The sequence below is a fragment of the Rhinopithecus bieti genome, unplaced genomic scaffold (genome assembly GCF_001698545.2).
Source record: "Rhinopithecus bieti isolate Rb0 unplaced genomic scaffold, ASM169854v2 scaffold_27022, whole genome shotgun sequence".
Classification (NCBI taxonomy): Eukaryota; Metazoa; Chordata; class Mammalia; order Primates; family Cercopithecidae; genus Rhinopithecus; species Rhinopithecus bieti.
In genome coordinates, this window is record NW_016812251.1 from 620,634 (window position 1) to 633,878 (window position 13,245).

Genomic DNA, 13,245 nt, shown 5'->3' on the forward strand with positions numbered 1-13,245 from the left:
ATATATATATATATATATATATATATATATTTGTGTGTGTGTGTGTGTATAGATATACACATGTATATGTATATGTACATATGTGCTGCATATATGTATGTATATACTAATACATATGCTACACGCATATGCTACATGTATATGATACATATACACACACACACACATATATATATATATATTTTTTGAGACGGAGTCTCACTCTGTCGCCCAGGCTGGAGTGCACTGGTGCCATCTTGGCTCACTGCAACCTTCACCTCCCAGGTTCAAGCGATTCTCTTGCCTCAACCTCCCTAGTAGCTGGGACTACAGTCACTGGTCACCATGCCTGGCTATTTTTATGTTTTTAGTAGAGATGAGGTTTCACTGTGTTGGCCAGAGTTTTTTTTTTTTTTTAAGAGCCGGGTTTAGCTGTGTTGCATGTTTTGGAATGCAGTGGTGCTATCACAGTTCACTGTAGCCTCAAACTCCTGGGCTCATGTACCTTCCTGCTTCAGCGTCTCAAGACTCTGGAACTACAGCCATGCCACCATGCGTGGCCTTTTCTTTTTTTTAAGTTTGTTTTTAGACTTGGGGTCTTGCTGTATTACCCAGGGTGGTTGGTCTTGAACTCCTGGCCTTAAGTGATCCTCCCTGCTCAGCCTCCCAAGAGTCTGGGATTACAGGTGCATGCCGCCATGCCTGGTTCTCATTATGATATATGAAAGAAGTACAGTTTCCATATTTGTAATATGGAGTCATATAATACTCTATATTACAAAATGGAATATTGTATGATTCCATTTTTGTGAATTGTCCAGAATAAGCAAATCTGTAGAAACAGAACTTAGATTTGTGTTTGCCTAGGGCTAGTGGGTCAGATATGGAGATAAGAGACGGGGAGAGCGATAGAGAGTATGGGTGGCTTTTTGTATGATCAAAATGTTCTAAAATTGATTGTGGTAATGTTTATGTAGCTTCATGCATTATACTAAAAGCATTTAATTGTATACTTTAAATCAATGAATTGTTTAGTAGGTGAATTGTATTTCAGTAAAACTGTTACGAACATACAAAAAAGAATATTCTAAAGTGCTTTTATTCATAATAGCTTCCAAATGTTCATCAGTGTTAGAATGGATGACCAAATTGTGATATACTCCTACCATGTAACATTACTCAGCAATGAAAAGAAACAAACCACTGACAGAATGAATGAGTCACAAAAAATCTTGAGCAAAAACTACATATGAAAGAATATATGCTGTGTTATTTCTTTGGTTTAAGAACAGACAAAATGGCCAGGCCCAGTGGTTCATGCCTGTAATCCCAGCACTTTGGGAGGCCGAGGTGGGTGGATCACCTGAGGTCAGGAGTTCAAGACCAGCCTGACCAACATGGAGAAACCCTGACTCTACTAAAAATACAAAAAATTAGCCGAGACTGGTGGCACATGCCTGTAATCCCGGCTACTTGGGGGGCTGAGGCAGGAGAATCACTTGAACCCAGGAGGTGGAGATTGTGGTGAGCCGAGATCACACCGTTGCACTCCAGCCTGGGCAACAAGAGCGAAACTCCGTCTCAAAAAAAAAAAAAAAGTAATAAATTGTGATAAATCAGAACTTGATTACATCTGGTGGGATCGGGGCAAGGGTATGGTGGGATCGGGGCAAGGGTAGTACTGATAGGAACGGAGATAAAATAACTTGGGGATTGTGATAGAAATGTTCTCTATCTTGATTCAGGATTTTGTGGATGTAAATGTTTGTTTAAATTCATCAAACTGAGTACTTAAGAAAAGTGTATTTTATGTTTGTGAAATATAGCTTTAAAAAAAATGGCCTTAAGGCCTTTGAGTTGACATTACAGAAACTTTTATAGGGCCAAAGATATTGTAAGGTCTGAATGATACTTTGGAGCTGGGATTGAGCCACTGTTACATAGTCCAAGTCCTTCAGACCTTCAAAGTTATGGAACTTTTCTGTCACTAAAAAAATTGTTGAAAAATGCTGGTCCTGCGTAAGAAAAAACGAGGAACCTTAACAATCTGTGTTAGGCCTTAGATAAGGTTATAAAGAAGTTAGCTTTAAAAAAATCAATGCCCTACATCTGCACCATATGTGAGTATGGGGTCTGAATTTATACTTTGTGTTTGGTGCATAATGTCAAACTAAGAAATTATCATCAAAACCAGTCTAGCAACTAGCATAAGCAAATACTAAATAAATCTCTTAAGAGTTGATGATGAGTAGGCTGGGCGCGGTGGCTCATCCCAGCACTTTGGGAGGTCGAGGCAGGCAGGTCACGAGGCCAGGAGATTGAGACCATCCTGCTCAACGTGATAAAACCCCATCTCCACTAAAAATACAAAAATTAGCTGGGCATGATGGCACACCCATGTAGTCCCAGCTACTCCGGAAGCTGGGTCAGGAGAACCGCTTGAACCTGGGACATGGAGGTTGCAGTGAGCCGAGAGTGCGCCACTGCACTCCAGCTTGGCGACAGAGTGAGACTCCGTCTCAAAAAAAAAGAAAAAGTTGATGAGACTCCTCAGAAAATAATCCCCACTGAGAATATAAACCATCCTAGGAAACCAAACTACCTTGGCAGGGGTGGTTTGGTAGCATAAAACAAAGCAAGGAATATCACTTTAAGATTTAGAAATTATATCACAGTCTGGAAAATAATGTTCAAAATTGTAAAAAGGTATAGAAAGCAGAATGGAAGAACAGGAGAGAGGTTAAAGAAACTAATCTAGGCATGGTGGTGAGACAAAGCAGTCACAGATACAAAAATACCCATATTTAAATGGCATTGCCACCATTTATTAGATGAAATAGAAAATAGAGTTTGGTGGTTGTAGTAATGTTGACTGATTTTTTAAAACTCGACATAATAATTTAGTGTATTTTAATACCTTGAGCTCTTATACAGAATACTTTAACACATAATATTCTTGAATTATTTTTGACTAGCAGATTATCATATTAGCTGTTGAAAGGCATGATTGTTTAGTGGTAACTTCTTCAATTTACAATTTGAATGGAGTCTGACTAGAACTCACTGAGTGTTTTTTCCTCAACTGGTCCCCTTCAGCTGACTGCCAAACAAAGTGCAGTGGAGTCTGAAGCCTAAGCTTTCTTTCTCCAAGCGATCCATCAAGGGGGATTACTGGTAATAATGAGAATAGAGTATTTTTATCGAGGTATCTTTTGAGTAAGAAATGATGTTAAGCTCGATTATACTTCTCTTTTAAAACATTCAACCTTTGTACCCATTGACTTTTGTATTGTACAAATAATATAGTATTTTATTAGTTTAGATACTTTTATTATGAAAATATTTCAAGTTCACTTTATTTTTTAAAAGCCTGTTTCTGTGTATAGTGTTATATGATTTATGGTATTAGATTCCCTTTGCATTGCTATATATGGCTGCCTATTCTTTGCATATATAAATTCAATTTAGGGAATTAGAACGAGACTAAAATATGCCCTACAAACCTCTTTGAATCAGTATGAGACTGTTTAACTTTTAAACTAATTCTACTATGAGATTTTTCCAAAGATTGTTCTCTTGTATCTCATTCCTAATTATACAGCAAAATGCAGTAATAGAACTTCAGTTTATTTTAATGTGTTACTTAATTAGCCTCTATGTTATTATGCACTTTGTCTTCTAAAAGCAAACTTACTTAAATTTGAACATTATACCCTAACTCCAGAGGTGATCTCTGAATAAATGATACACAACCACCACCCTAAAGCCTGGAAACTCTTTATTGCTAATATTTATGGCACTCATCTCCCATTCACTTTATTGCTTAAGTACTCACTTTAAATAACACTGATCTGGGGCTTTGGTCTTTACTTGAATGTGCTCTCTTCTTTTTTTCACTGGTAGCTGATTTTTATCCTACTTTCCTAAGAAGTGATAATGAGGTACAGATTCTTCAGCTTTGTTTTCAAATTTGTAATTACAGAAGTGCTGCTGGGCTTTCCTGCTCTATGGTGCTTTTCTTCATATTTTCATTATTGACACACTTGTTGGAATTCCTACAAGTGTGGTTTAATTGCAGGATTTGTGAAAGAATTGTTTAACTTTCAGTAAATTATTTTGGGTATATTTCTCTTTGGGGTTCCATCAGTGTTGCCAACTATATGTTAATTATGTTTGAGACCTGATGAAAATGAGTCTATTTTAAAAAATAAATCTTACAAATTGCGTTTGAATTTTGCTTGTATTGAGAAATTTTAATATGGTGTTAACTAACAATTCTTTGAGTACTGAAAAGACACTTTGAATATCTGAAAAGGCCTTTATTTTTTCCTATTATTTTAAGCATTTTCCTCAAAATAATTGGACATTCACATATAACCTCTATTATTTGATACATTTTTATACACCCTTAAATAGTTGGCAGCATTGTCCTTAATTCTCTGTTGGTTTGGGCTTATATAATGTCTTTTTCTTTTCTCCATTTTTTTTTTTTTTTTTTTTTTTTTTTTTNACCTGATGAAAATGAGTCTATTTTTAAAAAATAAATCTTACAAATTGCGTTTGAATTTTTGCTTGTATTGAGAAATTTTTAATATGGTGTTAACTAACAATTCTTTGAGTACTGAAAAAGACACTTTGAATATCTGAAAAAGGCCTTTATTTTTTCCTATTATTTTTAAGCATTTTCCTCAAAATAATTGGACATTCACATATAACCTCTATTATTTGATACATTTTATACACCCTTAAATAGTTGGCAGCATTGTCCTTAATTCTCTGTTGGTTTGGGCTTATATAATGTCTTTTCTTTTCTCCATTTTTTTTTTTTTTTTTTTTTTTTTTTTTTTGCTTCCTAAGGACATGATGATACAGCGCCATGTGCAATTTTGAAAAGTATGGATAGTTTTAGCTTTCTCCAACACCCAGTCCACCAGAGGAGCTTAGAGATTCTGCAGAGATGCAAGGAAGAGAAGTACAGTAAGGCTACAAATCCTGATAAACTGTTATCACATATCCATTTGGAAATGGAAACCAGGAGCATCCTACACCAGGGTGGGATATAGATTCCACGGGCAGCATGGCCTCCATAAACCTCTGAGCAGTCTTTGAATATTTCTGTTGAGTCTTTAGTGCTTTCTTTTGAAAATACTGATAAAACTTTTTTTAACTGTGGTGACTTTTCTGTTTGCCTGTGATCATTGGATTGTTAATTATACTTGGTTACAGTCACTGGATTGGTTTCTATTTGTCTTTCAAGTAGCCAAGTGATGGAGAGGAATCAACAATGTTTTATTTCCTGCTCATAAAAAAAAAAAAAATTGAGGTCTAATTGAAGTAAAAAACTGAATGCAAAGAGAACAATTTGATAAGTTTTGATGTATGTAGGCACCCATGAAATTATCTCCAGAATCAAGATAATGAATATGTTCAGCATTCCCAAAAAGTTTTCTCATACCTCTTTCTAAATCTGGCTGATTTTTGTGTTTGCTTATGCTTGAATTTCAACATTAGCAAATGTTATTTTTGTGTATCATTGGTAAATCCACTTAGTTGATTGCAGTGCTTCAACCAGCCTTTCCTATATCTGGTTTAGAGCAAAGCCACTGCATTAATGTTTTGACTTGAGGAAGGATAACAGAATCATGGTGCATGTTCTTTTGTTTGCTTTTTTATAAAATTGGTGTAAAAAGATGCCCTTGGTCTCCATTTCCTTTCTTGCTCTTTACTTGTTGTACTCTTTCTGCATGAAAATTGGTTCTTTTGCCAGTTGTAAGATTAGTTACTATTATTGAGGCACTGCTATTGTGAGAATAAGTGGATCCTTCAAAATACTCAAAGACAACTCAGCAATTTGCATATAATGGACCTACATAATCTGTTCTGAGCTTTTAAGAAATTACCACTGATTTAGTTTGCTAATTTCACAGTTTTCTGGTTGAAATTCCATGAAATTTTACTATCCAGTTGTCAGTGGGAGGAGAATATAAGTAGAATTCCTAAGAGCAAATGTTATGGATTCTTTTTCAGTTCCTATTACTGTCTTGGTTAAAAAAAAAGGTGTGTAATGTATTTTGAAAAACAGTATTTAAAGTATTTTCTCATTTTAAGAACAACAAAGGTAAGTGTTTCATTTTAAAAAGACATCCTTAATATTATTCTTAATTGTTGCTGTTGTTTCTGAGAAGAATGTAACAAATCCTCATTCCAGTTATTCATCTTCCTATTCTGTGTTTTAATCCATGGGACATAATTTAAAATAGTCTGTAAATCATTTTGGGGAGCTTAAATTAATTTCTCTTAATTCTGTAAATAGTTGCAAATGGTTTATTTGCTTTGTTTTTTCATGACTGAGCCTGACAACCCCAGACCTGGTTGTATGCCAGCTACATATGGATCTTGACTAGGAGGGCACCAGTTTCAGCATAGGCTACATGAAGAAATTGTGCGTCTATGTGTGTTTACTTGCAAATTTCTAGTTTTGTGAACATTGGAGCGCTTCCATTATTTTATGTAATTTATTCTATTTTCCACTATAGTATTAGCAATTACTAATTATAAAAAGGTATCACATTATAAATTTTATTATATGTAAAATTATAAATTCAAGTTTTGGAAATTGTTCTTAAGAAAACGGGACTACCAGCTTTAGGTAGTGGTGAATTGGTGAGGTGAATGAATCCTCCCACAAGTAGCAGTGATAAAACCTGGAAAAAAAATTTTAAAATAACCGAGTATTTGAAAGTACTGGAAAAAGACGAAAAGTAGGCAGAAAGTAGGGAAAAGTTTATTCTTTAAAGGTAGTAAAGCAGTGGGTAAGAATTGTGAATTTGTAGCTTTTTATACAAGGGGTTTCCTAACTTGCATGGTTTCAGAGATAGAAAACAACCACCACCACCATACTGGCTTATTATGTTAGAAGACTTTCAGAGCAGCTTGGAGTTTAGGAGGAAAATCCTGGGACTGAGAGAGCTGCTAAAGGGCTAAAACCCAAATTAAAGTATGAACTCTGCACAAATCCCTGGCTGCCTGCTGTGAGTATGCAGGGAAGACCCCAGGAACCGTATTTAAAAAAAAAAAGTGGAAACCAAATAAAAGATAATCCTTGAAAGACATAACTATAATAGCTGAGATTTGCAACTTTGCTGCTTTTTAGAAAAACTGAGGAAATTTTCTGCTTGTGCTTAGCTTGTGTGGGAAAAACTGAAGTCTTTCTGCCTTAATTGGAGTCCCATAGGAAATGAGAGATAAAGGGGTCGAAAATTATTTGAAGACAGTGGCAGAAAACATCCCTTATTTGGTTAAAAAAAAAAACCCAACATAGTGAAACCCTGTCTCTACTAAAAATACAAAGTTTAGCCAGGCGTGGTGGTGCACGCCTGTAATTCCAGCCTCCTCGTGTGGCTGAGGCACAAGAATTGCTTGAACCTGGGAGGCAGAGGTTGCAGTGAGCTGAGATCATACCCCTGCACTCCAGCCTTCGCTCTGTCTCAAAACAAACAAATACTAGCTTACAGATCCAGGAAGATCAGTGACCACAAAGCCAGGTAAATACGAAGGAAAACTACACCTAGGCACATTATAGATTAAAATGTTAAAGGTAAAGAGAAAATCTTGAAAGCAGCCTGGAAAATATGTACATATTAAATACAGGGGAATAATGAGATGATTAACACCTGATTTCTCAGTAAAAATAATGGAGGCCAAAAGGTGTCAAAAAATCATGTTTAATGTGTCATTTCCCCACATCCCCAAAAAAATTTGAGCCAGAATTTCTGTATTTGCAGTTTGGGTCCAGACAAGTTAACTGATAGAAGAAAAATTAACAATCTTCAGAAGAATCTAACAGTGTATCTACTGTTGCTGTGATGTGTTATCCACAATGTCCTGTTATCATGTAGCAAAAGTATCCTTCAAAAATGAAGGTGAAATACATTTTCAGACTAATGGAGTCTGAGAATTTGTCACCATATGTATTATATGGGAAATGATAATAGAAATTCTTCATGCTCAAGGGAAATCATCACAGGATCGTAACTTGGGTCTATAGTAGGGGTTGGCAAAATTTTTCTGCGAAGAGCAGACAGTGAATATTTTAGGCTTTGTAGGCCAGTATGGTTTCTGTTGCAGCTACTCAACTCTTCTGTGAAGGGAGCCATAGACAATACATAAATAAATGAGTATAGCTGTGTTCCAATAAAGCTTTATTACGGACATTGATACTTAAATTTCAAACAATTTTCACATGGTACAAAATGTTCTTCTTTTCTCCTCAGTTAAAAACTATATAAGCCATTCATAGGTCATACAAAAACAGGCAGTGGGTTTGGTTTAGGCCATGGACTCTAGTTTGCTGATACATGCATGAATTACTGGAAGGAATAAAGAAGGCACAACTAATAAATGTGTGTAAAAATATAAATGACTACACATATTTTCTTGCCTTCTCTTAATTAGAAAAAGACTGTTTAAAGTAAAAAATCTGACGTTATTTTGATGGTTTAAAATAGGTCCACAAATTGATACTCCCCCCTTCGTAAGGCATGTGCTGTACTTAGTGACTTGCTTCCAAGAAATGGAATGTGGCAGAAGTGACAGTGTGTGACCTTCAATATTAAGACATAAAGATATTGTGGCCTTTCCTCCTTCTCTTTGTTTCTGGTGCTCCCGCCTTCTCTCCAAAGTGGCTCTTCTCTGAAATTTCTCAGGGAGGAAATTAGAGGAGTAAGGAGAAATTGAAGTTTTGGGGAGCATGAGCTACAGCCCACTTCCAGAAATGACAGGAGCTGTAGAAAGAAGGAATCAGATGGCAGAAGGAGAACGGGTAGAGAAGAAGAATCGGACTTTAATTTGAACCCATTCTTTTGGCCTTCAGTCCTGTTTGGGATGATTGAGAATATAATGTGCATCAGCAAGATGAAGGATCAGCAATTGCCAGGGAAGGGCTGAGGGCTTACTCCACCTCATTACCCTCACCTTGCTGACAGTGCCTACTTTAATGTCCCTAACCTCAAGTATCAGTATGGTCATTCAGATCATTGAAAATTTAGTGGATTATCTGATCAAAATGGAATTAAATGCAAATCAATAACAGATATATCTGAGAAACCTTCAAATATTTGAAAAATAAAATGTATGTGTAACTAATGAGTTGAAAAAATTTCATAAGGGTCAGTTGAAAAAATTTCATAAGGGTAACTTGGAAGTTTTTTGATCTGAAAGATGATGGAAACACAACGTATTACAACTTATGGAATACAAATAAAGAAGTACTTAGGAGAAAACTTACAGCTTTAAATTCTTAAATTAGAAAAGTAAGGTAAAATAATCAGTGATTTAGGCTTTCACCTTAAGCTAGGAAGAAAAGAGCATATTAGACTCCAAATAAATAGAAGGAAGTAAATAAAACTTTTTTTTTTTTTCTGAGACAGAGTCTGGCTCTGTTGCTCAGGCTGGAGTGCAGTGGCACCACCTTGACTCACTGCAACCTCTGCATCCCAGGTTCAAGTGATTCTCATGCCTCAGCCTCCCAAGCACCTTGGGCTACAGGTGCATGCCACTGTTTTGCTTTGTTTTGTTTCGTATTTTAGAGATAGGAGCTTGTTTTGTCATGCAGGCTGGAGTGCAATGGCACAATCATGGCTTGTTGCAGCCTTGACCTCCTCGGCTCAAGTGATCTTCCCACCCCAGTCTCTCAAGTAGCTGGGTCTACAGGTGCATGCCACCATGCCCTGCTAATTTTAAAATTTTTATTTGTGGAAATGGAGTCTCACTATGTTGTCCAGGTTGGTCTCAAACTCCTGGCTTCAAGCAATCCTCCTGCCAAAGTACTAGGATTACAGATGTGAGCCACTACATCTGGCCTAAAGCTGTTTTTTTGAAAAGAACAATGAAGCTGATAAATTTCTAGCCCAGCATGTTGCAGTAGAACTTTCTGCGATGTGGAAATGTTCTCCAGCTACACTGTCAGTACTGTAGCTACTAGCCACATGTGGCTGTTAAGCACCGAACTGTGTCTGGTGCAGCTGAAACTGAAGTTCTTGTTTTGTTTAATGAGTTCATATAGCTACATATAGCTAGTGGCTACTGTATTGGACAGTGCAGTTATAGCCATTCTGATCTAGAAAAGTAAGAGAAGACACAAAGCTATTACCTAGAATGAAAAAGTGGCCACAATTATAATTTCTACAGAAATCAGAAGTTTGACAAAGAGATTATGAACATTTATGGCAATCAGTTCAACTGACATGAATGGAAAAATTCCTTGAATGTCAACAGTTATTAAAATCAACCCAAGAAAATACAGAAAATATGAATAGTACGATATCTTTTTACAATATTGAATTCTTAACTAAAATTTTCTCCCCACACAAAGTTCAGGCCCAGATAGGCTCATTAGTAATTTTATTTAAGAAATGACTATTCTACCAGTTCTCTTCAACTCTTTCGAAAAACAGAGGAGAAGGGAACACTATCCAAATCATTTCATGAGGCCAGTGTTATTATTCTGTTACCAAAACATCTGTCTTAAAAAACTACGGACCAATATAACTTCATGATGGTGGATATAAAAATAATAATAGCTGGCTGAATTCAGCAGTGTATTAAAGATAATACATGAAGACCACATGGAATTTATTCCAGGGATGAGAAATGTTGGTTTGACCATGTTAACCATATAAAAAGAAAGCCACATATGATCGTCTCAGTAGATGGAGGAAAAGTTTGTCTTAACACCACACTCATTCTATTTTAAAACTTTAGTCGCCCAGGAATAGAGACCAACTTCCTCTACTTTATGAAGAACATGCATGAAAATCCTACAGCAAACTTCATACTTAATAGTGAAAGATTGAATACTTTTTTTTCCCTAACATTAAGAACAAGGCAAGGACATTTTTTGCCACTCAGATTTGACATTTACTAAAGGTCGCAGGTGGTGCAATAGGCAACAAAAAGAAATTGTACATAGATTGAAAACAAATAGTCAGCAAATTCATTGGAAAAGTGCTCTTAAAACTAAAAGTGAGTTTAACATTTTACAGGATACCAAGTAATTATAGAAAATTGTAATACCCTAGCCATGAGCACTTAGAAAATGATTTACAAATTCCATTTACTATACATCTATGGCGGCCAGCCTCCTAGATGTCACAAGCTTTTATAGTCTTCTCCTGTATTTTTTTTTTTTTTTTTTTTTGAGACGGAGTCTTGCTCTGTCGCCCAGGCTGGAGTGCAGTGGCCGGATCTCAGCTCACTGCAAGCTCCGCCTCCCGGGTTTACGCCATTCTCCTGCCTCAGCCTCCAGAGTAGCTGGGACTACAGGCGCCCGCCACGTCGCCCGGCTAGTTTTTTGTATTTTTTTAGTAGAGACGGGGTTTCACCGTGTTAGCTAGGATGGTCTCAATCTCCTGACCTCGTGATCCGCTCGTCTCGGCCTCCCAAAGTGCTGGGATTACAGGCTTGAGCCACCGCGCCCGGCTTCTCCTGTATTTTACAAGAGTTAGTCTATGTGACAGAAAGCACATGGCAAAAATGATGGTATGTCACTTTTAAGATTGCTGTAAAAGACTGCAATTTCCTTCTGGAGTACTGCTTCACTTGCTAGCCTTCTCTGAAATCGCTGTCTCTTGGAGAAACAAGATGCTATTTGTGAGTAGCCAAACCTCAGTATGAACTGAGGCTTGTCACCAGCTATGTGAGTGACCTTAGAAGTGGATCCTTCATTTCAATGTTGAGATGACTGCAGCCTTGGCTGGTAGCTTGAATACAACCTCTTGAGACACCTTGAGTCAGAACCACCCAGCTAAGCCACTCCTGAATTCTTGTTCCTCTAAAAACTATTTGAGATGATAACTTGTTTTAAAGTAGTGGATTTTGGAGTAATTTAATATGCAGTGGATAATTAACAGAAACATGAAATACTTGGGGATAAATTTAACAAATATGTGTAAGAGTTGTACGTTACTAGGAGAAATTGAAGAATACTGTGAAGAGAGATACATATTTAAGTTTGTATTTTTGAGATGTAGCCCTCTCTCAGATGGATCTATAGATTGAATGCAACCCAGTAAGTATAATAGCAGGTATTTGGTGGAAATTAACAAGCTGAATCTAAACTTTATAGAGAAATGTAGAATACCCAAACTGTCCAAAACAATTTTTAAACAGAACAAAGCTGGATAATTTACAGTATGTGATTTTGAGACTAAAATATTCATGACATTGTTCTGTTGTTGTTAAGGATCAAGAGATTAATGAACCAAATACAAAATACAGAAGTAGATCTACACATAAACAGTCAGTTGATTTTCTGTTAAGGCACCAAGATAATTTAGTTGGGGTAAGGGGTAGTCTTTTAAACAAATAGCACTAGAACAACAGGATATCTATAAGGTATAAGAGAACTTTGACCCTTATACATGTAATTTAACTTTGAAATGTGTCATACAGCTCTTTGTAAGGACCAAAATTATTAATTTTTTATTAAAATAGAAAACCTGAGAAACAAATTTTTGTAATCTTGCAACAGGCAAAAGTTTCTTAGATATCTAAGACATAAGACTGACTATAAAAGGAAAAAATTGACAAATTGGAGTTAGCCAATTTGAAAACTACTTTTCTTAACTGCTGTTAAGAAAACAAAAAACATACCATGGCCTGGGAAACAGTATTTGTTACAATTTGTAATATTCATACCTGATAATGGACTTGAAAACAAAATATAAAAACTCTACAATAATAAGATAAACAGGCCAGTTTTTAAATGGGCAAAAGATTTGAACATACACTTCCACAAAAGAAGATTTGTCTGTGTTCTCATGAAAGATGTTCAACTTTGTTATTCATTATGGAAAGACAAATTGTAATCTGAGTAAGGTCACTAATACCTTCTATAGGGGCTAAAATGTAAGAAGTTGAAATACTAACTGATAAGCATGTGGAGCAACTGGAGCTCTCATACTGTCTCTTGGTAGTGTCAAATGGTATCATTTCCGAAAACAGTTTGTCAGTTTTATAAAGATAAGCATATTTTTCCCATATGTTTCATGAATTCAAATCTCAGTTATTTACCTGAGAAATCAAAGTATATATTCACAAAAGACTTTTACAGATGAATCTCTAAAGTATTATGCTAAGGGAAGGCCTATCCTCAAAGCATACTGTTTTATTCCATTTATATAAAGTTCTAGACGATACAAGCCAATCTGGATGGAGAGCAAGTTAGTGATTGTCTTGACCCATAAGTACATGTGGGAGATTGTCCAA

General features: G+C 36.1%; 1 protein-coding gene across 1 annotated transcript in view; it reads left to right on the plus strand.

Moving 5' to 3' along the window:
• Nucleotides 1–13,245, plus strand: part of MYO9A (myosin IXA) — a 301,060-nt gene that overhangs the window by 159,335 nt on the left and 128,480 nt on the right. The window contains 1 exon segment of the mRNA XM_017895809.1: nt 4,837–4,956. Coding sequence (XP_017751298.1) covers nt 4,837–4,956 — 120 coding nt within the window.